Raw genomic sequence first — 23722 nt, 5'->3', positions numbered from 1 at the left:
CTCATCTATGGCATAGTAAGAACACCAACCTTACTTCCTAATCATGAAACTCAACAGTGATTCCTAATCATGAAACTCAAGTTCTATTCCCAGCTATTTCTCAGTATGTCACCTTGAACAAGTCATTTCACCTCTGTGGGCCTCAGTGATCTCATCTATAATATGTGGGAACTGGACAAAATAATTGAGAAACACCAACATTTATGATTCTATAAAATGTAACAAGATTTGAAGTATGAATGCTACGTAAGCTTTCACATAAAACAACCTAATATATAATCATTTTGAAGATAAGTAGATCTTAATGAAGTAAAGCAAACTAGATCAAGTAGCCTTAAGACTGTTTATCTTTGAAAATGATAAAAGGAGCTTACAAGAACTCACGAGAATGATTAATGTTTTTGAAATCGATAAGTAAGCCTTCTACAGAACACATTCATGGATCCTACACACACACACACACACACACACACACCTCACATCACTAAACTTAATCAGAATGACAGGAAATAATGTTTTTAACACTGTGATGGGCTTATATATGCTACACAAGGTCTGTGAACTTTGGGGCAATCTCTAGGTTAATGGGCAAGTATAGGACCTCAAACTGTCATTTAGTCCAACTGCATTTCATAATACCATACAAAAATCCCTGACGGAAAAATATCAATGATCTCTTCCTTGTACTTACAAAAGGTCTATAAAGTATGTACATAATTTTAAAGACTGAAAGATTAAAAGCTCAAGCTATGATAAGAGAGAAAAGGTTATTTTCACAGTAAATGGGAAATTTAACTTTTTTTATCCCTAAGATATACATACCCTCTTTTTACTTAAACACTGACATTCTCCCACAAGAACTAAAAGAATCCACTATATACAAAGACTTAATACAAATGTCTTAAATTTTATCATCTTTGTTTTTATGTTCCACCTAAAAAGGGCTTTTCTCATGGTGACCACTAGTTAAGAAAATTTAAAAGTATAAAGAACTTCCACTTATATGAGCCATCTACTTAAGTAGTCAAACTCTTAGAAAGTAGAATGGTGGTTGCCAGGAGCTTGGAGTAAGGGGAAAGGAGAGTAGCTGTTCAATGGGTAATCAGAGTTTCTTTTGCAATATGAAAAAGTTCTAGAGATCCAGCGCACAACAATGTGTCTACAGTTAACACTTGTCCTGTACAATTAAGAATGGTTAAGATGGTAAATTGCATTCTTTTTGTGTTTTTTTACAACACAAAAAAAGTATAAAGTACTTAATGAAGACCATAAATAGGCTAATCACAGGGACAAAGTACATTAACTTTAAAGACTGACACTAACAAGGTTGGACTTGCCACACCTGAGAGATCTAGGGCAACCAGCATTTGCTGAATGCCTGCTGTTTACAGGCACTGTACTGCCCTTCACAAATGCTTTCTCACTTAATGAGGAGGAACCAAAAAACTCTGTGCTTAGTCAAAGATTTCTATGGTATAATTATATTCAATTTCAGGTACCTGCTAGAGTCAACAATTAAGGATTTTTTTTTTTACACAGAGAAAATGGCTAATTTCAGTAGCACCCATACAAATAGCTGAGGTAGATTAAGGCACCTTAACAAAATTCTCCAAAAAGTTTCCCATTTATACATAAAATAAATAAGCATTTCACTTACAGGGAAATACTCATATTATCCTTTGGCGTGAAGAAAATAGCCCTAGTAGTTCCATCTCTGGAAGGCTCATCAGATTTGTGGCGATAAGACTGAGTTGGTCTATGGTGTTCTCTTTTTGAAATACGATTATTAGAAAGTTTACAGGCTACATTCAGTTGGGTGCACATTCTGTCTGTCTTGGATAATTCCTTGGTAGTAGCAGATTGGCATGGGCCTCCTTTCCTCTCAAAGAACAAGGTGACAGGTCGGTCCTTCCGGGGTAGGTGAGCAGAAGGACTGTCTCTTGGACGAAGAGCTACATCTTTTACAGTTACTGATGGAGGCCCTACTACATTGGGTTCTTCCTTATTTGGGGTATTCAGAATGAGAAGAGAGGATGGCCTCTCTACTCTTTGCTCTGATGGATGGAAAGATGGTGCCAGGAAGGACTCCCCAGTTCTTGGCTTTTCAATTGTCTTGAAGGCTTTACGCTCCTTCTCTAAAATATCTGTTTGCTGACGAATCTGTTCCATCATCTCTTTTTCATTCTGTTGCTGCAACTGCTTTTGCCTTTCTTCCTTCTCAATGTTTAGCTTTTCTAACTTCTTCAGCACAGTATTAGAAGAATCTGTATTCAATGATGTAACAACTTGATTTTCTCCTGGGAAGTGGTACTTTCTGGATTCCCTGTTGATATCCAAAGTAAGAGTTGAAAGTGTTTCTTCACTTTCTAATAGCTTGTTTCTCTGGATACTTGTATCTAGTTGGGAACTTGTTTTCAGTGGGTCTTGTTGAGGAATATAAAAAAATGTAGGCAAACTATTTGAAATAAAGGGGTCCCTCAGCTGTGGCTTACAGGTAATAGATTCAGAACTGCAAACCAGTTTTTCCTTCGTAGTCCCATTCTTCAAATGCACTGAGTCAGAGGGTGCCCCCTTTTCAATCAATGTATAGTTAGTCTCACTTGAGGCACTGAGGGCATTGTTCTGTGAATCAAATTTTGGACTGCTAGATATTTTAGGTGATTGAAACTGCAAGTCTCCTTCATCTAAAATTATGGACTCCAGTTTGCTCTTTTGGCTTTCCTCACAACTCAGAAGTTCCAAGCTTCCTTGAGAGCTCTCACTGTCAGGTGTACCCTGTAGAGACTGAAGGCCTTCAGGTATCAGTTCTGTAGACCATCTACGTTCCTCCGAAGGAGACATGCCACCAAGAGAACGAACTTTCAACAATTCTAAACTAAATATAGCTTGCTCTAGTTCTCTCATTCTCCGACTTTCTCTTTTGGCCCGACCTACTTTTTTCTGGTGGAGATCCTCCAAGGACTTAGGTCTCTCTCTTACAATCACTTCTTCCTGCAAGTCTACACCACTTTGGCTTCTGGCTCTCTCCTGTCGCTTGTTTGGGGACTCTTTCAAGCAGTCCATTGAACTTTCCTGGCTAATTCGATTACTCTCTATCACAGATTTACATTCCTCTATAGCTTTTACTCTGTTGTCAAAGGAACAATCCTCCCATTCTGAAGGGTCTGAACCCTGAATTTCCAGAGCTCCAGATGGCTCAGTATTTGCCAATCCAAGTTCTAGTTTTGCTTCTTTCAGTCTTTGTTCTTTTAAAACTTTAAATCTATATAAAAACAGGGAAAAATGGGTTAGAGATATCTTCTAGTTACTACTGGAGAGAATACATTTTACTGAGAATTTAAGAAATAAATGGAAAGTTTCAGATTTTTCTTCTTAAGCTAACTTGGATGCACATTTCATAATTACATTTCTATGAGTGAGATGATATTTTATTAAGTGCATTATTTCTAATAGGGCACTCTAGTCAAAACATAAATTAACTCAGAAGTAAAGCTCTCATCTAAAAAATATCTTTTAAGATAAACTTTAAAATGAAATTAAAGTTTCTAAAGATAGAAACAACTGAATACTGCCAATTTTTAAAGACTCAACCGAATGTAAAAGTTAACTCTTGGCAGTTGTAACCACAGACCATGTAGGTTTTCAATCCAATTTAATTCAATAAACATCTATTTGGCTTCTATTATAGACCACACAATGTGGGTTAAAACAGCTAGGAGTATCACAGCCTAGTGGAGAAGACAAAACATACATAACCAATTCTAATAGAAGTTAGGCAAGTGTTAAAGCAGAGATATAAACAAAACACTTGGGAAGAGAGAAGGAGAAATTATCATAGCAACAAAGATTACCTTTGTCTTGCTCTGAATCCTCTACATATTGATTGCAAAAGGATAATTTTGTTCCTTTGTTCTTGATACCTCTTACTTTCCCTATAGCCTTTCCATCTTGCCTGAATGCAGACAGCAGCCACGTGTCTCCGTCTATAATGTTCCTTCCATCTCTGCTGGATGATGATGGCTGCAGTCCGGAGCTCCAAATACCGTTGCCTCTCCCAGTGAGCGCGCCAGGAAGCCTGGAGAAGAGTGGCCGCACTAGCCATAACTAAAGCATCTTTCTGCACAGCTACATTTCTGACTTGCTTCTGATTCAGGTAATTCTTCCAGAATCGCTGTGGGGAAAAAAATAAAAACTGTTTTACTTTATACCATATTTTCACAGAAAAAAAGAATTATGATGTCACAATTAAGGATAAGAGGCTAAAGAGTTAAACTGTGCATGATTAAAGTAGGAAAAAAAAAGTTTTTCTTTTCCAGATATGCTTGGCTAAAACAACTATTTTAGAAAATATAACCTCAATGAAGTTAATTACAGAACTTAAAATAATTTAAAAATTTTTGATGCTTTATGGGGTGCCTGGGTGGCTCAGTCGTTAAGCGTCTGCCTTTGGCTCATGGCGTGATCCCAGTGTTCTGGGATCGAGCCCCACATCAGGCTTCTCCGATGGGAGCCTGCTTCTTCCTCTCCCACTCCCCCTGCTTGTGTTCCCTCTCTCGCTGGCTGTCTCTCTCTGTCAAATAAATAAATAAAATCTTTAAAAAAAATTTTTTTTTGATGCTTTAAAAAAAAGAAAGAAATTGAGCAATTATATGCCCAGCTCTGTGCTGAACATTGTGGGATGGAGAAATAAAAATTACAGCACGTTATTCCTGACTTCAGGATGCTTGCTATCTGTGGGCAAAACTAATACAGAACAGTTGAAATGATATAATACAGGTTATAAGCAAGGAAAAAATTGCTTGCTCAGAACTCACTTTAAAGCTATTTGGTCACTGATCAAAATGTAGTTTCCCAAATGAAAAAAAATTTTTTTGATGCTTTAACAAATTACATTATCTTCTCATGCTACAGTTTGCCAATATTAATGGGTTTAAGATCAAGAGGCACACATTTCAAAGATTAAGATTCTAAAGATTTTTCTTGTATAAACAAAAAAGGGCCTACGGAGGAGAACAGTCCTCATAAAAATCAATGAGGGAGAAAATAAAACAGAAAAATAAGAAATAAGATACCTATTACCCAAGATGAGTACAGAGCAACAACAGTGTATATATAACTCTCAAACATACTCAGGAAACTATCAAATAAAAATACGTCAACAAAAATTAAGGCACATAACTCTTTTGCCCCGATCATACCTTGGTAAGACATTATAGCTATAAATTCAATTTAATTGAAATTCAATTCCATCAATATTTATCAATAGTCTATTATTATATAACTATTATAATAGGTAATCTGTTGGGTGCTACGATCATTTCAAAAATGAATAGCAGTGGCGCTTAGGTGGCTCAGTCGGCTAAGCATCTGACTCTTGGTTTCAATTCAGGTCATGATTTCATGGTCATGAGATGAAGTGCTGTGTCAGGCTTCACACTCAGCAGGGAATCTGCTTGACATTCTCTCTCTCCCTCTCCTGCTGCCCTTCCCCCTGTGCGTTCCCTCTCTCTCTCTCTCTCTCTAATAAATAAATAAATAAATGTTTAAAAAAGATGACTAGGACACATTCTCATCTCTGAAGAAGTTTATATTCTTATTCAAATGTTTCACAGTAAAATTCTAGTTACTAAAATAAAGGCCAAATAAACTAGCAAATCTCATGTGAGGATACTTTTGCTTCCAACCTGGATAATGATGGATGCCTGTCTCAGACGGAGGAAATGCTGCCTACACAGCAGAACCCTGAACCATCGCTGCAACAATATGATTCTGCGGAGCACCTCTTGGTGAAGCAGATCTTGTAGGTGCTGTCGTTCCTGCTCCTTCAGGAACACCTACCAAAAGGAAGAAAGACGTGGAATACAGCTTAAGAGGAAATGAGAAATTTATTTCATGAATCATCCTTTATGTGATAAGCTTTAGAGAAGAATACAATGGTAGACATGAAAAGCAGTACTGATGAATATTTCTACCCATTTATCCAAAGAAGTCATTCTCAAATTAAGAGACATTAGAATACAGAAGGGGAAATGGAAAAATGAACATGAATATAAAATTCGCAGTCTCAGAGATTGTGAAATATTATTCCCTTGGGAAATTCACCGTCATCATGAGCCAATGTACCACTGGTAACATGTCATCTTTCCTATTTTCAAGGATGTTAGGGTGGGGGAAAAAAGTTGAAAACCACAGATCTTGAAGTTTGATGATAATATGAATAAGCCAATAATAACAGTCTTTTTGAAACCCAGTAGGCATCAAATGTTTCTTGCTACCCAAGGCTATTAATCAGTTTATTTACTCTTTCATTCCATTAATAAATCTTTGGGGATATAGGGGAAACAAATATAACTAATATAACTTAGACATAGACCCTCTGGAAATAGGATTTGCACTTTACCATTAAGAGCAGGTAGACAGAAACAACTATATATATTTAAGGTGTACAATGGGTTATTTTGACATATGTAACCACTGTGAAGGAATCACCGCAAACTAATTAACATATCCATTACCTCCCACGTCTGTCAAAAATTTAAAACTATTAAAAAAAAGAAGAGATAAATATTAGATACGTAAAAACGGTATCTATACTGGAAAACAGCGAACTATAAAGGCAAAAGACAGGTGTCTACCTGAGCAGAACAAGGAGTTGGAAATAATAATAAATGTACATGGCAGTATATACAGGGGTCAACAGAACAATTAATCTTCATAAAGAAGATATTAAATGGTGTGAAGTCATGGTATGGAGTTCTTGAAGAGAAAGATGTTTGAATTTAATAAGGAGGTTATCATGGGATTACTATTAAGCAGGAAGCCAACATAAAAAAAGAGGTATATTAAGATGATGATTTTGATACTATGGGTAGAGTTAAACAGAACGACAAACAGACTGGAACCAGATGAAAGATCTGTTTACTGTAAGAGAAATATAAGTGGGTGCTAAGGAACAGACTAAAATGCAAGCAGTAGGAATGAAGAAAAAGGGAGAGATGTGAGAATCATTTGTGAGGAAAAAAGAAATAAAACTTTGTAAAAGGATTAAAGTGACGTGTAGGCCAAATATCATTACAGTTTTTAGCCTAAGAACCTAGAAGAAGAATGACAGAGAAAAAGAACAGTTGATAAATGAAGGACAGTAGGGGAATCTGGGTAAGATCCCCTACTGGGTAAGTTGAAGATTACAGTAGAATACCTGGGAAGAGATTATTTCTAGGCAGTTAAAACTATAGGCAGTACTAGAGCACTGGCCAGAAGCTCTTTGGTTAATACTGACTACATTAAGTAAAAATCTTGGCCTAAGCAATTTCCTTATGATATCTGGTACACTAACTTTTTCATAAATGTTCTTATGGACAAAGATTGCTATTATCATTTAAATATAAAAATGCACTCAAATTTGACAAGGACTATATGTATATATTATACTTACCATGGATTTTCCAACCTGATAATTATCTGAATTAAGATTTATTTTCCTGAAGAAATCCTGAATGTTAAATCTGGATGGAACAATATTTCGGGGAAGAAGTACGTGGAAGTGGCTCACAAAATCCTACAAAATGAAAAGAAAATTGTTGTAAAATCGTAAGAAGATTACATGTAAACACGGCCCTAAACTAGCTAATTATCCTTTTATTGATCCTTTCCTCATCTTTTAAATGGACTGAAACCAAGAAATTACTTTTTTTTTTTTTAAAGATTTTATTTATATTCGACAGAGATAGAGACAGCTAGCAAGAGAGGGAACACAAGAAGGGGGAGTGGGAAAGGAAGAAGCAGGCTCATAGCGGAGGAGCCCTGATGTGGGGCTCGATCCCAGAACGCCGGGATCACGCCCTGAGCCGAAGGCAGACACTTAACTGCTGTGCCACCCAGGCACCCCTACTTCTTAATTTAAAAAATTACAAAGCAGTTAATTTATAAAATGGGGGTGGAGAGAAGATAGTGAATTCTACATATTTTGTTATCCAAGGGGAACGGAAGAAGAAAAAAGCAGAAACTAGTAATCCCTTTTGAGAAAGCTGTATTAATGACCAAATAAAAAGTTATTTAATAACTGAAATTTTTAGCAGAAAAATATGCAAAGGTGTCAGGCTATAACTGAGAATGAAGCTTTCCCTCCCAGAAATAGCAAAGAACTTGCTCAGCTGCTGAAAATCTTCAACATAATTTCTATACCCATAGCAGCAATAGCAAGCCTTGGTGGCAGCTTACTATGAAAGAAAATCTTGCTGAGATAACTTTACAGAAAACTAAATGGAATCTTTTGAACAGACAGTTCTGATTGAACTATTTCAATTACTGGAGTAATCAGTAGAAAGAACTACTGTGTTGTAAGTAAACTTAGTATTAGCAAACATTCAGATCAAATGAGAATAGCCAGGAACTGGAATTTTATCATAACACAAGTTTAATAAGACTGTTGCCATTCGGGGCGCCTGGGTGGCGCAGTCGTTAAGCATCTGCCTTCGGCTCAGGGCGTGATGCCAGCGATCTGGGATCAAGCCCCACATCAGGCTTCTCCTCTAGGCTTAGGAGAAGCCTGCTTCTTCCTCTCCCACTCCCCCTGCTTGTGTTCCCTCTCTCGCTGGCTGTCTCTCTCTGTCAAATAAATAAATAAATATTAAAAAAAAAAAAAAAAAAAGACTGTTGCCATTCAATAAGTAAGTACTCTCTACCCCTCTTCAATTCTGTATACAAAAGATGGAAAGAAAATGAAAAAACAGGAGAAATTAACAAGTGAGTCCCAAATAAAAAATAAGCAAGACACAGGAATAACTTACTTAAGTGTATATACATTTAAATATCACTATAAAAGCACAACCTGGAAAGAATATTTGCAGCTGTATCCGGATTGGCGAATTCGAACTGTCTCCAGCATCCCAGTATACCGAAGCTGTCGAAGTACCAAGGCATCGTTGAATCTTAACGGCAGCTAAAACAAAGCAAATGGAAAAAAGATTAATCCAGACTAAGAAATATACAAATTAATGTTTCTCTTGTAAGTATGGTTAACTTTTGAATATCTAAAAATTGACTGGAGATTTTCTGGTTAAGACACAGCAGAGGCGACAGGAAATCTTACCTCCCCAGCTGGTAGCTTCAGAAAAGTTCTAATTGCCTGACACTAGGGAAAAAGGAGAAACCAAGCTTCCAGGCTTCTGTAGTTGCAGAGGGAGAGATCCTTCAAAGCTAAAAAGAAATGTAGTTGTCCACAGGAGGAGGCCACATAGTCTAGCCACTATAGAAATCTATAACCTACTTATATATAATCAAGAGGGTCTGTATTTTTGTTTTTAATTAAGATTTTCTTTATAATCTCACTCAGAAACCACCTACCCCACTCTACCAGTTGCCTTGGTTTACTGAGAGCTGACAGATTCTTCTTTCAATGACTAGTACAAGCTTAAGAGTACCTTATCTCCTGTGGCACCTGGGTGGCTCTGAGGGTTAAGGATCCAACTCTTAGATTCAGCTCAAGTCATGATCTCAGGGTCATGAGATCAAGCCCTGCATCCAGCTCTGCACTCAGCAGGGAGTCTGGTTGAGATTCTCTCTCTCCCCCCCTCTGCCCCTAACCCCCCCACTCTCTCTTGCTTTCAAATAAATAAATCTTTAAAAAAAAGAGAGAGAGAGAGAGAGAGTACCTTATTTCCCTAAACGCTTTTTGCTGATGATACTGGTAGGACACACTGAAAAACAAAAAATTGCTATAGTCCCTAAGAACTGATCTCACTGCCTAGGCACTGATGAGGAAGAAGCTAACGGGAGGTAGTCATTCATCACCAGTCACAACACCCTGTCACTTGTAGGTATCTCAGTAGGCATGTTTTTAGATATTCCAAAGATATATTTGGAACTTCTGATATTTCTCCCTGTTCTGAAATACTATTTTCAATAACCCCCTAAGGCAATCCCAAACATTTTCCTGCAAAGAGATGGGACATACCAGCTATCAAGCAAAAAAAATCAAATGGGCAACTTATGTTACATAGTAATAGCAGTCAGGACACCTGGGTGGCTCAGTCAGTTAAGTGTCTGCCTTCAGCTCAGGTCATGAGCCTGGAGTCCTGGGACTAAGCCCTACATAGGGCTTCCTGCTCAGCGGAGAGCCTGCTTTTCCCTCTCTCGCTGCCCCTCCTCCCTGTTTGTGTTCTCTCTCTTTCTCTCAAATAAATAAAATCTTTAAAAAATAAAAATAAAAAAATAGTACTAATAGCAGTCAGTTTATTTAGTACTTATTCTATGCCCTGAAATACTTCATTAACTGTTAAACTTTCTGTATACCAAGGTCTCCATTAACAGGACTCAAACTTCTATTTAACTGTAAATAAAAAGGTTTCCATTTTTGTTACTCTAAAAGAATAGCTAACATTTGCTAAATAATTAGTATGGGCCAGGAACATTCTAAGTACTTTGCAGGTATTGACCCATGTATATACTACACCAACACACTATTTAGGCTGGTCCTATAATTATAGTATATTCCTTTTTTTAAAAAAAAAGATTTTATTTATTTGACAGAGAGACAGCCAGTGAGACAGCCAGTGAGAAAGGGAACACAAAGAGGGGGAGTGGGAGAGGAAGAAGCAGGCTCCCAGCGGAGCAGGGAGCCCGATGCGGGGCTCGATCCTGGAACCCCGGGATCACGCCCTGAGCCAAAGGCAGACGCTTAACGACTGAGCCACCCAGGTTCCCCTAATTATAGTATATTTTTACAAAGATGAAAATATAAAAGCCACAGAAACGGTAAGTTCACAAAGTTTGTAAACTGCAGAGCTGAAGACTGCTTCCTAAAAATTAAGAAAGCTGGGCATAATTCATGCTATATATTTACAGTACTATAGAACTATACATTTTGGTGTTCAGGCTGGGAACTATTTTTTCCTTTGATGAACATAAAGAAATATGACAAATGTTTATACTTATTAGATATATTTTACAAAGCTCTAAATAGGAGACCTATCATAAAAAACAGGAAGGAATCAAGAACGTCCACAGTACCTTCCTTATTTAGCAGAGACAAAAAGCTCTAAACATAAAAAATGCTAAGCAAATTCTTTAAGAATGACAGCTTATATGCAAATACGATTAAATCTCGGGGTAACAAAAGTTGCATAGAACTCTTTTTTATGATGGAATTTCATTACGTATTTGCTTCTCAGATTCTTAGGAAACATTAAATCAAGGCTATATAAATATCAAAAAGGCAGGTAAGTACAGAAATTAGAAGGGTATCTACAGAAAATACAGAACACTGTTTTCCTTAAAAAGATTATAGATAGCTCTTCCCCTCTACTTACTCTCCTTAAAAAAAATGTAAAGCCTGATTTGAGGTAAGCAGAGCTAGAAGCTCTCATTTACAGGACATTTTTACCTTTTCAGCATTAGAGCGAATGCATTTTACAAAATAAGGTTCTGCCTGACCAAGTGTCTCCATCAGCTTGCTTAATGAGGCCTGCAATACAAAGCAATATAATTAGCATTTTCTCCCATTCCAAACTGGCAGGAAATAATTTATAAATACAAACAATAATGTTGCCAAACTATGCTGAAACAATGGTATACACAGAAACAGCTTTCTTTCTCAAAAGTGAATCGTGTATATTCCCATACTGATTAAATTAAGAAGAAGGATGGTAGTTTAATCTTAAAGCTCATAGTTAAGCAACAGTAAATATTGCAGATATAAATTTTCACTTTTTTCTTCACATTTCATAAAACAATGTATTCAAACTCATACGTTCCTAGAACAACGTTGAAAATCTCCAGTAGGGTATCCACTAGCTAGTATTTCCCCACTTTCAGTGTTCATGTAGGCGATGTCCCCTCTTTCTTTCCTGATACGGTTAATTTGTACTTTACCTCTTTTTTTTTCTGATTAGTCTAGTAGAGGTTTATAATTTTATTTTTCAAAGAACCAGCTTTTTGGTTTTGTTGATTTTTCTCTATTATTTTTGTTTTCAATTTCATTGATTTCTGTTTTTATCTTTATCATTTTATTCCATCTGCTTGCTTTGGAATTAGTATGTTTTTCTTTTGCCAGTTTCCTAAGATAGAAGCTTATGCTATTGATTTGAGACCTTTTTCCTTTCATTAAAAGCATTTAATGTTATCAATGAAACTTGGAGCACTGCTTTACCTATACTGCACAAACTTTGATATTCATTTAAAATATTTTTAAAATCTTCCTTCCTCTGTGACTCATGTATTATTTAGATGTCTGCTTTTTATTTTCCAAATATCTGGGGATTGTTATCTTTCCTTTATTGATTTCTGGTTTAATTCCATTTTATGGTCAGATAACATATTTTGTTTTTTAGTACTCTATTTATCTTTTGGCTTCTCTATTTCTTTGTAGTATTTTTTAGTGGCTGCTCTAAGGATTATAATATGCAAACTTAACTTGTCACAGTCTATTCAGAGTTTATATTTTAGGACTTCAAGTAAAACTCAGAAACCTTATGACCATCTAGACTCCTACTACTATTGTCATATATGTTATAGCAACATACTACTTTTTTACTTTTAAGTGCTCTTTTTTGTCAGAAATGTTTACTATAGTATAAAATACATAAAATAAAATGCTTAAATCATAAGTATACAGTTTGACGAATTTTTACAAAGGGAACACACTCTTGTAACCAAAGCCCAACTCAATAAACAAACTATTACCAGAACCTCAGAAGCCCCTCTTTACCCCATCCCATTGAATTTAGCAAGGTCACTGTACATAAGTTACCTACCTCCACACCTGAACCAAGGGTAACCATTACCCTGACTTCTAAGATGGTTGGTTAGTTTTGCCTGCTCTATGACTTCATATAAGACACCAGTACTAGTACTAGTACATAGACACTATGTACTAGTTTGTATTTGTTGCATATAATTATATTTCATACATTTTCAGTGCTATACAGTAGTAATCCATTATATGACTATACCACAACTAAATAATCCATTGAAGATTTATCTGTTCCAGTTTGGGCTATTATGCATAAAGCTGCTATGGGTATTCTTCTACACATCTTTTAACTGTTTTCCAAATACCTGCATCAGTTTATATTACAATAGCAGTGTATAAAAGTTCTGGTTGCTCCACATCCCCGCAAATCTTTGTATTATCAGTCTTTTTTATTTCAGCCATGCCCACAAGTATGTAGTTAATTTGCATTTCTCTGATGACTAATAATGTTGGGCAGGTATTTAATAGGCTCACTGGCCTTCTGGATTATATCTTTTGGTATCAGACAAGTTTTGGCTGTTCAAGACTTTTGCCCATTTCAATTAGGGTATCTGTCTTTTTAAAAATTGATTTGTGGTTCTTCATATATTCCATATACAAGGTCCTTTTCAGATGTATTGCTAGTATATTTTCATACCTTGCAGCTTGCACTTTCATTCTCTTAATAATGACATTTTGTTTTTAAAAATTTTATTGAAATACAACTTAAATAATATAAAAACGTACCCATTATAGTCTACACATCAATGATTTTTAGTAAGTTTATATAGTTGTACAAACATCACTATGAGTGAGATGTAGAAATCTTCCATCACCCCAGAAATTTCCCTCCTGCCCATATGCAAGTAATAACTGCTCCTGCTCACAGCCCCAGGAAACCACCAATCTGCTTCTTGCTGCTATAAACAAACTATCTTTGAAAAAATAATCCTTTTAAACACCTTTTCCTCTGATTATAAAGCCAATATGTGGGTATTGTAGAAAACTTAAGACACAGATGCATGTTCAGAGAATAAAAGTCAACTTGACAGTTATGTAATTGTTATTATGATCACATTTATTGCCAAATGCCCAGTCACAATAAAAGGAAATGGATTTCTATGTATATAAAACTAAAATAAAACCAGAAACTACCTAAAATCCCATTTAGTTAAATAAAGATGGCAGTAGCATGAAGTTTAAAATATATATAGACAAAAACCATACACATTATGTTAACAGTGATTGTATCTGGGCAGTAGGCTTAAAGGCAGGTTTTGTTTATAGTATCAATTTTCTGCTGCCTGTCTCCTCACACTGAAAACAATGAATTACTCTTTGGGATATCCACTACCCACATATGAAAGGATGAAAAAGAAAGGCAGCTGACTTTTTCCACCCCTGTTACTTCTCTCTAAAATGACCACTATAATATGGCTTTTAAGTCATATGAATCATTTTCCATTCAGGTATCTTGCAGATCATCTTGACTTTTCAAAGCCAATCTGAATGAAACAGATTCCTCTTTCTAAAAAACCTTTTTTTATAAAAAGGTAAAATAAGAAATAACCTGAAACTGGGCACTGATGCTGGGAGGTTTCTTCTTCTTGTGCAAATGAAGAAGAGACTTGGTAATGCGATCCTGTAGCGTCAGTCTTGTCAGGTGCTTTAAAGAATTTACCTCTAACAAGTGCTGAAATGAAGCGAGAAAAATCAAATTCTTCACATTAATTAATCAAAGAACAGGAAAAACAAAATTATAAGCCAGTTTTCATTATCACCTAGGTATAATGACTGTGGAGACTGGATATTCAACATCCATCTTACCCTCCTGTTTTCCTGCAGAAGCTTTCCAGCTAAAAAGAAAACTGCATTTCTCAAACTCTCTTGCATTTGGGTTCCCGATGCAATTTAAGTTTATCATTTAAAATCCCACATGTGAATCTAGGAAGATCTAACTGAAACAGAGACGTTGACTACTAGCTTCTGTTTCTTCTGACAACCATACACATCAAAGGACTTTAGCTTTTTGTGATCCCAATGTCCAGGTACTACCTTTATGAGTTGAGAGGCAGAGGAATTTGTATGGTCACTGAAACTCTAGGAAATGCACCTTAGCCCTGGACCCAATAGTTGTAGCAGCTCCTTCCTCATTCCTGGATCACACCACAGGTAGTATGTGCCTGGAACCACCAGCTAGAATGGCAGTTTCCTGCTTTCCTAGCTGACTGCAGCTGGGGTCAGTTCTGCACTGCTGTTTTAATACTCTGAAACTCTTAAGACTTCTAACGATTTTGTAAGCTCCTCTTTGAATTAAGTCCTTTTCTACTTAAAAATACCCACAGTAATTATTGTTATCTGTAACTGAATCCTAACTCAGAGAGACAATAAATTAAATTCAATCCTATGGCTACAGCACCTAAGCCAGAAATGTACACAGAAAAAAACAAAACATCAACCCTATCAACCATGATCCTGATATACTAATCTTGATAATAAGACAGGAGTTATACATAAAGCAACTAAAGAATACAAAATAGGATATTAATAAAGTATTTGAGAGCTTTTGTAGCCAATCACAATTTTTAAAACCATACCATATTTATGGCAGAGTTTGTCCACGGAAAGAATATATTTACACATATGTACAACTATATAATGTCATTCAAAAAGTACTAAAAATTTTATTGTATGAAAAGCACAGAACTGAGTTAAAAACATGACAAATTTAAGAGTCTAAAAATATTAATTTTGACAATATAAACACTTAAAATATAAACTTTCAAGTGGCAACAAGTACAATACATATTTTAACAAATGCAACTAAATAAAATTTTTCCAACAATGACAAAAACTTATTATCTGTACATAAGAACTATAAAAAACTACTTAAAAATTCATCCCACAATTACAAATGAACAAAAGACTTGAAACAGGCAATTTTCAAATAAAGTATAAATGACAAATAACATAATGACAATTATTCAACCTGACTTATAATCAAAGAAAAGTACATTTCTTTTGAACAAGAGATTTGCTGGTGCACCTGGTGGCTCAGTCGGATAAGCGTCTGCCTTCAGCTCAGGTTGTGATCTCAGGGTCATGAGATCAAGGCCTGCCGTTGGGGCTCCCTGCTCAGTGGGGAGTCTGCTTCTCCCTCTCTCCCTACCCCTCCCCCCACTTATTCTCTCTCTCTAATAAGTAAATAAAATCTTTTTTAAAAATTAAAAAAATAGATTTTCTGTATGTCAGACTGACAACATAACAAAGACTAACGAAACCCAGTATTCACGAGATTGTAAAGAAACAGACCTATTTATGCACCATTCTTAGGAATGCAGATCAGTATAACTTTTCTAATAAACAATTTTACTTATACGTATTTAAGGAGATTATCAAAGAAGATCTGAAAGTTATTTCTGACAATGTATTCAAAAAACAGTGAAAAACAACAGAGATATGCAATTATATGGAATTATTTTCATAAAGTATGCTTTAGCCACACAACTAAATAGTATACAGTTCATAAATATACTGTAACCTTATTTACTGACACAGAAAAATATTTGCAACTACTCTGACAAAATACCCCATATAATCAGGAACAATGTCCTCTTGTCAGTACTATTCAACACAGTACTGGAAGTCCTAGCCCCAGCAATCAGACAACAGCAACAAAAATATAAGAGGCATCCATATTAGTAAAGAGGAAGTTAAACGGATACTATTCACAGATGACATAATATTATACATGGAAAACTCTAAAGACTAACAAACTATTAGAAGTAAATGAATTCAGTAGTTATAGAATATAAAATATACAGAAATCAGTTGTTTCTATACACTTATAATGAGAAGCAGAAAGAGAAATTAAGAAAACAATTCCATTTGCAACTGCACCAAACAGAATAAAATATCTTCAAACAAACTTAACAAGAAGGTGAAAGATCTGTACTCTGAAAACTAAAATACACTGATGAAAGAAACTGAAGAGGACACAAATAAATGGAAAGATATTCCATACTCAAGGATTGGAGGAATTAATATTGTTAGAATGCTCATACTACTCAAAGCCTTAGCAACATTTTTCTTGATATGTCTTCTTAGGCAAGGGAAACAAAAGCAAAAATAAACTACTGGGACTACATCAAAATAAAAAGCTTTTTGCACAGCAAAGGAAACCATCAACAAAACGAAAAGGCAACAAAGTAAATGGGAGAAGATACCTGCAAATGATATATCCATTAAGGGGTTAACAAAAGTGATGCAATTAAAAAGTGGGGCAGAGAACCAAAGAGACATTTTCCAAAGAAGACATATAGATGGTCAACAGACACATGAAAAGATGCTCAACATCACTCACTATCAGGGAAATGCAAATCAAAACCACACTGATAGCACCTTACACCTATCAGAATGGCTAGCATCAGAAAGACAAGAAATAATAAGTGTTGGTGAGGATGTGGAGAAAAAGGAACCCTCATGCACCACTGGTGGAACCTAAACTGGTACAGCCACTACGAAAAACAGTATGGAGGTTCCTCAAAAAATTAAAAATAGAAATATCATATGCTCTAATAGTTCTACTACTGGGTATTTACCCAAAGAAAACAAAAACACTAATTCAAAGAGATATACGGACCTCTATGTTTATTGCAACATTATTTACAACAATTTATTGCAACATTATTTACAACAATTCAGTGACTGATAACTGAATGGAATTTTTTACTTCAGGAGGAGCCAACATGAATATTTTTAAACCATATGAAGTTTAAAAAGAATGGTGCAAATAGCTAGACCCAGTGGTGGCATTCAAATTACTAAAAGTTTAATTATGGAAAGAGCTCAAATGTCCATCACCTGATGAATGGATAAAGAAGATGTGATAGACAGATAGACAGACAGACAGACAGACACAATATTACTCAGCCATCAAAAAGAATGAAATCTTGCCATTTGCAACGCATGGACAGAGCTAGAGTGTATGACGCCAGGCGAAATAAGTCAGTCAGAGAAAGACAACTACCATACAATTTTACTCATATGTGTAATTTAAGAAACAAAACAGCATAGGGGAAGAAAAAAAAGAGAAGTGGGGGGAAGCAAACCATAAGAGACTATTAACTATAGAGAACAAACTGAGGGTTGACGGAGGGAGGTGAGTGGGGATAAGATGATGTGTATTAAGAAGGGCACCTGTGATGAGCACTCGGTGTTCTATGTAAGTGATGAGTCACTAATTTCTACTCCTGGAACCAATGGCACACTACATGTTAACTAACTAGAATTTAAAAAAAAACTTGAAACAAATACAAAAGGATAAAGAGACAGTGAACGAAAAAAGAAACACATGAAAAGATAAGATGTTTGATAATGAAAGTGGTATCCTTTTTCTCTACATAACATCTTTTCATGATAAGAATATAATTACAAACCACTTAACATAAATTTTCTTGTGCTTTGTGGTTTAAAACAATATTTACCACTACTAGAAACCACATAAGCAGTGCATTACATTTTCTTTGGAAACCTAAGACGCTTAAGTAGAAGAAATAATAACCTCATATTTTTTTGTTTTTTGAACTAGAGAATTGTGAGAATAAACAGCTCTTTCTCAGTTTTTTAAAAATTCTGGAACTCATCAAAAAGTTTACAAGTGACAGGATCCCTTCTGTGGGATGGTAAAAGAGAAAGAAACAGATTTTTCTTCCTTTAGTAAATTCAATAAATATTTTTGGAATACCATCCAAAAATCTACTATGTAGATCATGGTAGGCAAATTAGAGCCATGGGCTAAAACCTATCCACTGTTTTTATATAGTTTATATGATGGGAAAAAAATTAAAATAATATTTAATGGCCCGTGAAAAATTATGTGAAATTCAAATTTCAATGTCCAAAAATAAAGTTCTACTGAAATATAGTCATACTTATTCAGTTACATATTGTCTATAGCTGCATTTGTGCTACAATAGCACAGCTAAGTAGTTAACAGAGACTATAGGACCGTGAGCCTATCTGGACCTTTACAGAAATCCTTGGCTGACTAGTGCTAATGATAATGAGTTAGATAAGCACTAATTAGAAATTATTTAAAATCAGGTAAAATTCAAAATTTCACCTTAACCTGGCTTAAGGATAAATGAAAAGATCTTATGTAAAGATGCAATTACTTAACAAAAATTAACATTTATAATTCAGATGCTTTTCAAACACTAGAATACGAGATATATCACAAATATTTACCTGAACCATTAAACGTGGCCATTTCCTCACATCCAGTGTTATTTCTAAAATGGATTTAACTGATTACACAAAATTAATACCTATTTTGGGTACAAATAAGGTATTGCTTATCTTTGATTATTTATAGACTGTTTGCATGAGTAAGAAAAAAAATAATTATGGTGTAGGGCACCAACAGAAAAAAGTTTTTCATAATACTCACCTTTGGAAGGCCAGGCTTGGACTTGAAATTTTTGTTTCTCCTATACAGACAAATCATTACATTTGAAAAATTAGAAATTATTAGAAAAAACTACTGTACAGATGAATGATTTCCAGGTCTCTATTAAAACAACAGACTATATATACCCATTTCCAAGATACAGGTCCTCTATATGAAAATACTCATTCAACTAAGCAAGCACCATTGGGAATGAAAAACAAGCAAGGAAAAGAGAACGAGAAAAGAAATGCCTGCTCTGTAATGTTGGTAGAAACAGATTTAAGCCTGATAATCAGTACTGTAATGTTGTACATTCAAAACTAAAATTTTGTTTTCTTTTGGACATTAATAAAGTTTCACTTTCTTATACCTATGGAAACTTTGTTTCTGTCATTTTAAGACTTTAAATAGATGCCTAATTTCATGTATTTTTAAAATGTATTTACCAAAATACTTATGACTTTCCCATTATACAAATTTAAAATTCTTGGGATGCCTGGGTGGCTCAACCAGTTAAGTGTCTGCCTTCGTCTCAGGTCATGATCCTGAGGTCCTGGGATTGAGTCCCACATCGGGCTCCTTGCTCAGGGGGGAGCCTGCTTCTCCCTCTGCCTGCCACTCCCCCTGCCTGTGTTCTTTCTCTCTCTATCTGACAAATAAACAAAATCTTTAAAAAAAAAAGAAATTAAAAATTCTGTTTTTCTTCTTTATAATTCAATATTATATTTACATCAGGATTTTTTTTTAATAGATAAAGAAAAGGAATAATGCCCAAGACTTATGAACATGAGCTGGGGAGTCAGAAAGACCTGAGCTTGAATCTACACTCTACCTAAATCTAAAGCCTACTGGAGTAAGATTTTTAACTTTTCTAAGTCTCGGTTTCTTTAATTCACATTAATGTAAAATAATGTAGAATGTAATAATGTAAAATGAGGATGATAATACCACCGTCTTAAAGTTATTGTAAGGATTAAATGAGTTAATTTACAATTCTGAAGTATAGCAAGACTTATACAAATTGAGCCCATTAGCACTGTTAAGCATTGACTTAGACAGGGAATGAAGAATCCAATTCAGTCATAGATCTAGCTAGTGGCCCAAAAATATGCTTTGAAATAGTGTCTGAAATATGTGGATACAGGGAGCTAAGAACTTTTTACTGGTCGAACCTGCATAGTTATATCTATGCCTTCAAAACAGTCCTATAATCAGGTCATGAGGAATGTCAGGCTGGATAAAGGTTATATGTCACTATATGGGCTCCCAGTCACCATTTTATTTTTTTCCATGGTTCTTTCAGTTTATTGTTTGGTAGAAACGCAGGCTCTTGAACTCTGTATAAACATCTCACAAAGTGCTTCTTGTAGATTACAAAAAGTCAAAGCCAATTTTCTTTGAGATGGGGCCCTTAGATCTGACATTCAAGTCACCATAACAGAAACAGGAGCTGTTGTACCTGACATTCTGGAAGGCCCAGTCACCATCTTATACGGGATTTTACTGTCCAAATTGTTAGGATTGTCCAAATTAAAGGACAATTGTGGTTCAAGACTGGGAATCCTAAAAAGATGTAAAGCTTTTTTCTCTATTTGGAGGTAGGGTCTGTCAAAGAGTAATAATCATCTCCATGAGTACATCCAACCATGATTCTCCTGGTGAGATGAAAACAAACAAACCACCAGCTTCATAATGAATGAGATTCACAGCTCTAAATACGACTTTTGATTCACTTGTTTCGCTCAAAATTCTCCTCATGAAAATGATTCACCATCACCTGTCTCTTCTTTTTCAGCCAGAAATTTTAAACCAGTCATAAAAAGCAATCCACATTTCTGATCAATACTAACATGAGAATTCCATGCGCTCTTTCCAAGAGTTTGCTGCTAGCTGAATTAGCAAATATCCCATCCTTATCCAGCAAAGGGGTGCTACTTGGTAGTCTGCTCTGACGAATCCCAGTTCTGCCGTTGCATGCAATATCAAATGTATCTCTGTAAAATTAAGTACAATTTCCTTTAGTTAACTGAGACACATCTAACATTCTCCAAATTGCTTAAATAAGTAAAATCTAAAACTAAAGTCAAAATTTAGAAAAAAAGCTGAACCAGCAAAAAATAATTTTATCACAGAGATTACCAATCAATTTGGACTAACCTTTTCCTCGTTCAGAACAAAGAATTCCTATGGATTCTGGTACATTCAAATACAAATGTGCACGTAGATGAACATATAATACAGCTAATATCTTTAAATTTATTAAACTATTTACAATCAGTAAATAATATAATGTATTATACATAATGTGATGGTTTTTGTCTTTGTTAGATTTTAGAACTTGCAAATAGCACTGAAGGAATTAACAATCCTAATAGGCTGCCCCATTCTATGGAATATTTCATTTCTTCCTGGGAGTTCACACACTCACTTCCTATACACATATCCACCAAAGTTACTAAGCATCTTTTATGGGCTGAGCACTACTATTCTAGCCACTGGAGATAGAGGAGTGAACGAAACAGATAAAATTATCAGTGATTAAAATATGAAGAATTAATAGGGGGCTTTCCAGGTAAAGATAACAAATTGGTCACATATTTGGATTCCTCCAGAAACCTGTGAGAATCAATAAAATAATTTTTAAGGGAATAAACACTTATATTCTTATATACTAAGAGACAATAGTAACACAGTTTTGAAATATGGAAAGCAGATGGATATAGAAAGCAATCTATACTTTCTGGCTGTGGAAGAAGACTGAGAAGCATCCATATTTACAAAACTCCCAAAGGCTCCAGAGATGGTCGTACCAAGTACCTGTGGAAGTGGTAGCAAAGGTGGGTTAAGAACAAGAGCGATAGGTGAAAGTCAGTTTAAAAGCAGTTAGAACTCCATGCAGCCTGATGACCATTCCTCCTTTATCTAAGCAAGAGGATGAAAGAGAAAGTCCATGGACTAGACAGCACCAGGCACAACTGGGGATGGGTATACTTAACAAAAGTCAAAGAAAATACTGAAAATAGACAGTCGGTCCTATTACCCCACTGGCTCCTGAATGCTGGCAGCTGGGACTAGATCCTTCAAGAAGAAAATAAAAATAAACTTCTGTGTGGAATCTGACCAGCCCAAGAGGGAAGACCCAAAGATATACTGGTATATTCTAGACATTACAACACATCCAACTAATCAGATTCCAATTAACTTTTTAGTGTTTCAATATGAATATGAACAGCTGACCAAGGTTCGCTAGACATCTGATGAAAGCCCCTAGCATGAAACAGAGACCAAAACAATCATGGCATAAACAACTTGAAGTAAAAAAAGATTTTTTAAAGCTGTCAGTAATATTTTTAGAGAAGAGAGAAAGTATTGCATCTATAGAGTAAGATACTATGAAAAAATTTAAAAACTGAGAAAACAAAATAATGAAAAGCTCCTAAAAATTAAAAATTTAACACCGATGAAAATGCAGAATATATCCACTCATTCAAAAATATCTATTGGGCACCAACTAATGCCAATTTTTTTCTAGCATCTTCACATTACTTAAATTCAAATGGAAGAAAACAAACAATAAACACATAAGAAATATACTGCATGTCAGATAATAGGTGCTAAGGAGAAATTTTAAACATATAAGAATAATGCCAAGATGCTAAACTTTAATAGGGAAGTCAGGAGAGGCCCCACGAATAAGACTCCATTTAAACAGAGATGTAAAGGAGATAAAAACGCAAATCAAGCAGTTATCTGGAAAAAGAGCATTCTACTCAGAGAGAAGAGCAAACACACAGTATGGGAGGCAAGAATTCTGTTGATGAATCTGAGATATATTAAATAAATCAACAATGCTGGAGTGGAATAAACAGAGGAAAAATGGTAGACCACGTCAGAGAAGGAGGAGGAAGCCATGTTACATATACCCTCTAGGATATGTAAGAATTTTTAGCTATTTTTTAAAAAGATTTTATATATTTATTTGAGAGAGAGAGCATGAGCGGGAGGAGCAGAGGGAAAGGGAGGAGCAGGCTCCTTGCTGAGCAAGGAGCCTAACACACCTGACACCGGGCTCCATCCTAGGACCCTGGGATCATGACCTGAGCCAAAAGGCAAGCGCCCAACCCACTGAGCCACCCAGGCACCCCAGAATTTTTGGCTTTTAATGGGAATGAGAAAGAATGACAAAGAAAGACTTTTAGCAAAACACTGACATGATTCAGCTTTTTTATATTAAAATATATTTTATATCTTACATATTTATATATTATATTACAATAATGATCTGGTTGCTATATTGAAAACTGTTTGAGGGACCAAGAATAAAAGCAGGGAGATTATTTTAGGAGGCTATTACAGTAATCCATACCAGGGCAACAGCATTGGAAGGAATAAGGAACACTGAGATTCTGGGTATCATTTTATAGTAGTCAATGAAACTTGCAGATGGACCAAATGGGGAATGTATGAGAAAGCGGAAATTAAGGATTACTTCAAGATTTTTCACTAATAACAGATTTAGAGATGAGGAAGTAAAAGGATTA

At 35.4% G+C, this 23722-nt stretch overlaps 1 protein-coding gene across 9 annotated transcripts in view; it reads right to left on the bottom strand.

The window, feature by feature from the left end:
- MYO9A (myosin IXA) overlaps positions 1-23722 on the bottom strand; it is a 282647-nt gene that overhangs the window by 102265 nt on the left and 156660 nt on the right. For all 9 annotated transcript variants that reach the window (XM_045795282.2, XM_087856814.1, XM_045795281.2 and 6 more), the window contains 9 exons: positions 21032-21175; positions 19182-19221; positions 14301-14423; positions 11384-11464; positions 8831-8941; positions 7436-7558; positions 5685-5834; positions 3852-4171; positions 1658-3262 (listed from right to left, as the gene is read on the bottom strand). In XM_045795282.2, coding sequence (XP_045651238.2) covers positions 1658-3262; positions 3852-4171; positions 5685-5834; positions 7436-7558; positions 8831-8941; positions 11384-11464; positions 14301-14423; positions 19182-19221; positions 21032-21175 — 2697 coding nt within the window. The remainder of the gene's footprint in view (positions 1-1657; positions 3263-3851; positions 4172-5684; positions 5835-7435; positions 7559-8830; positions 8942-11383; positions 11465-14300; positions 14424-19181; positions 19222-21031; positions 21176-23722) is intronic.

This window comes from Ursus americanus, chromosome 28 (genome assembly GCF_024610735.1).
Source record: "Ursus americanus isolate L20-20 chromosome 28, mUrsAme1.1.p, whole genome shotgun sequence".
In the NCBI taxonomy this organism is placed as follows: domain Eukaryota; kingdom Metazoa; phylum Chordata; class Mammalia; order Carnivora; family Ursidae; genus Ursus; species Ursus americanus.
This window is presented reverse-complemented; position numbering and strand designations above follow the sequence as displayed.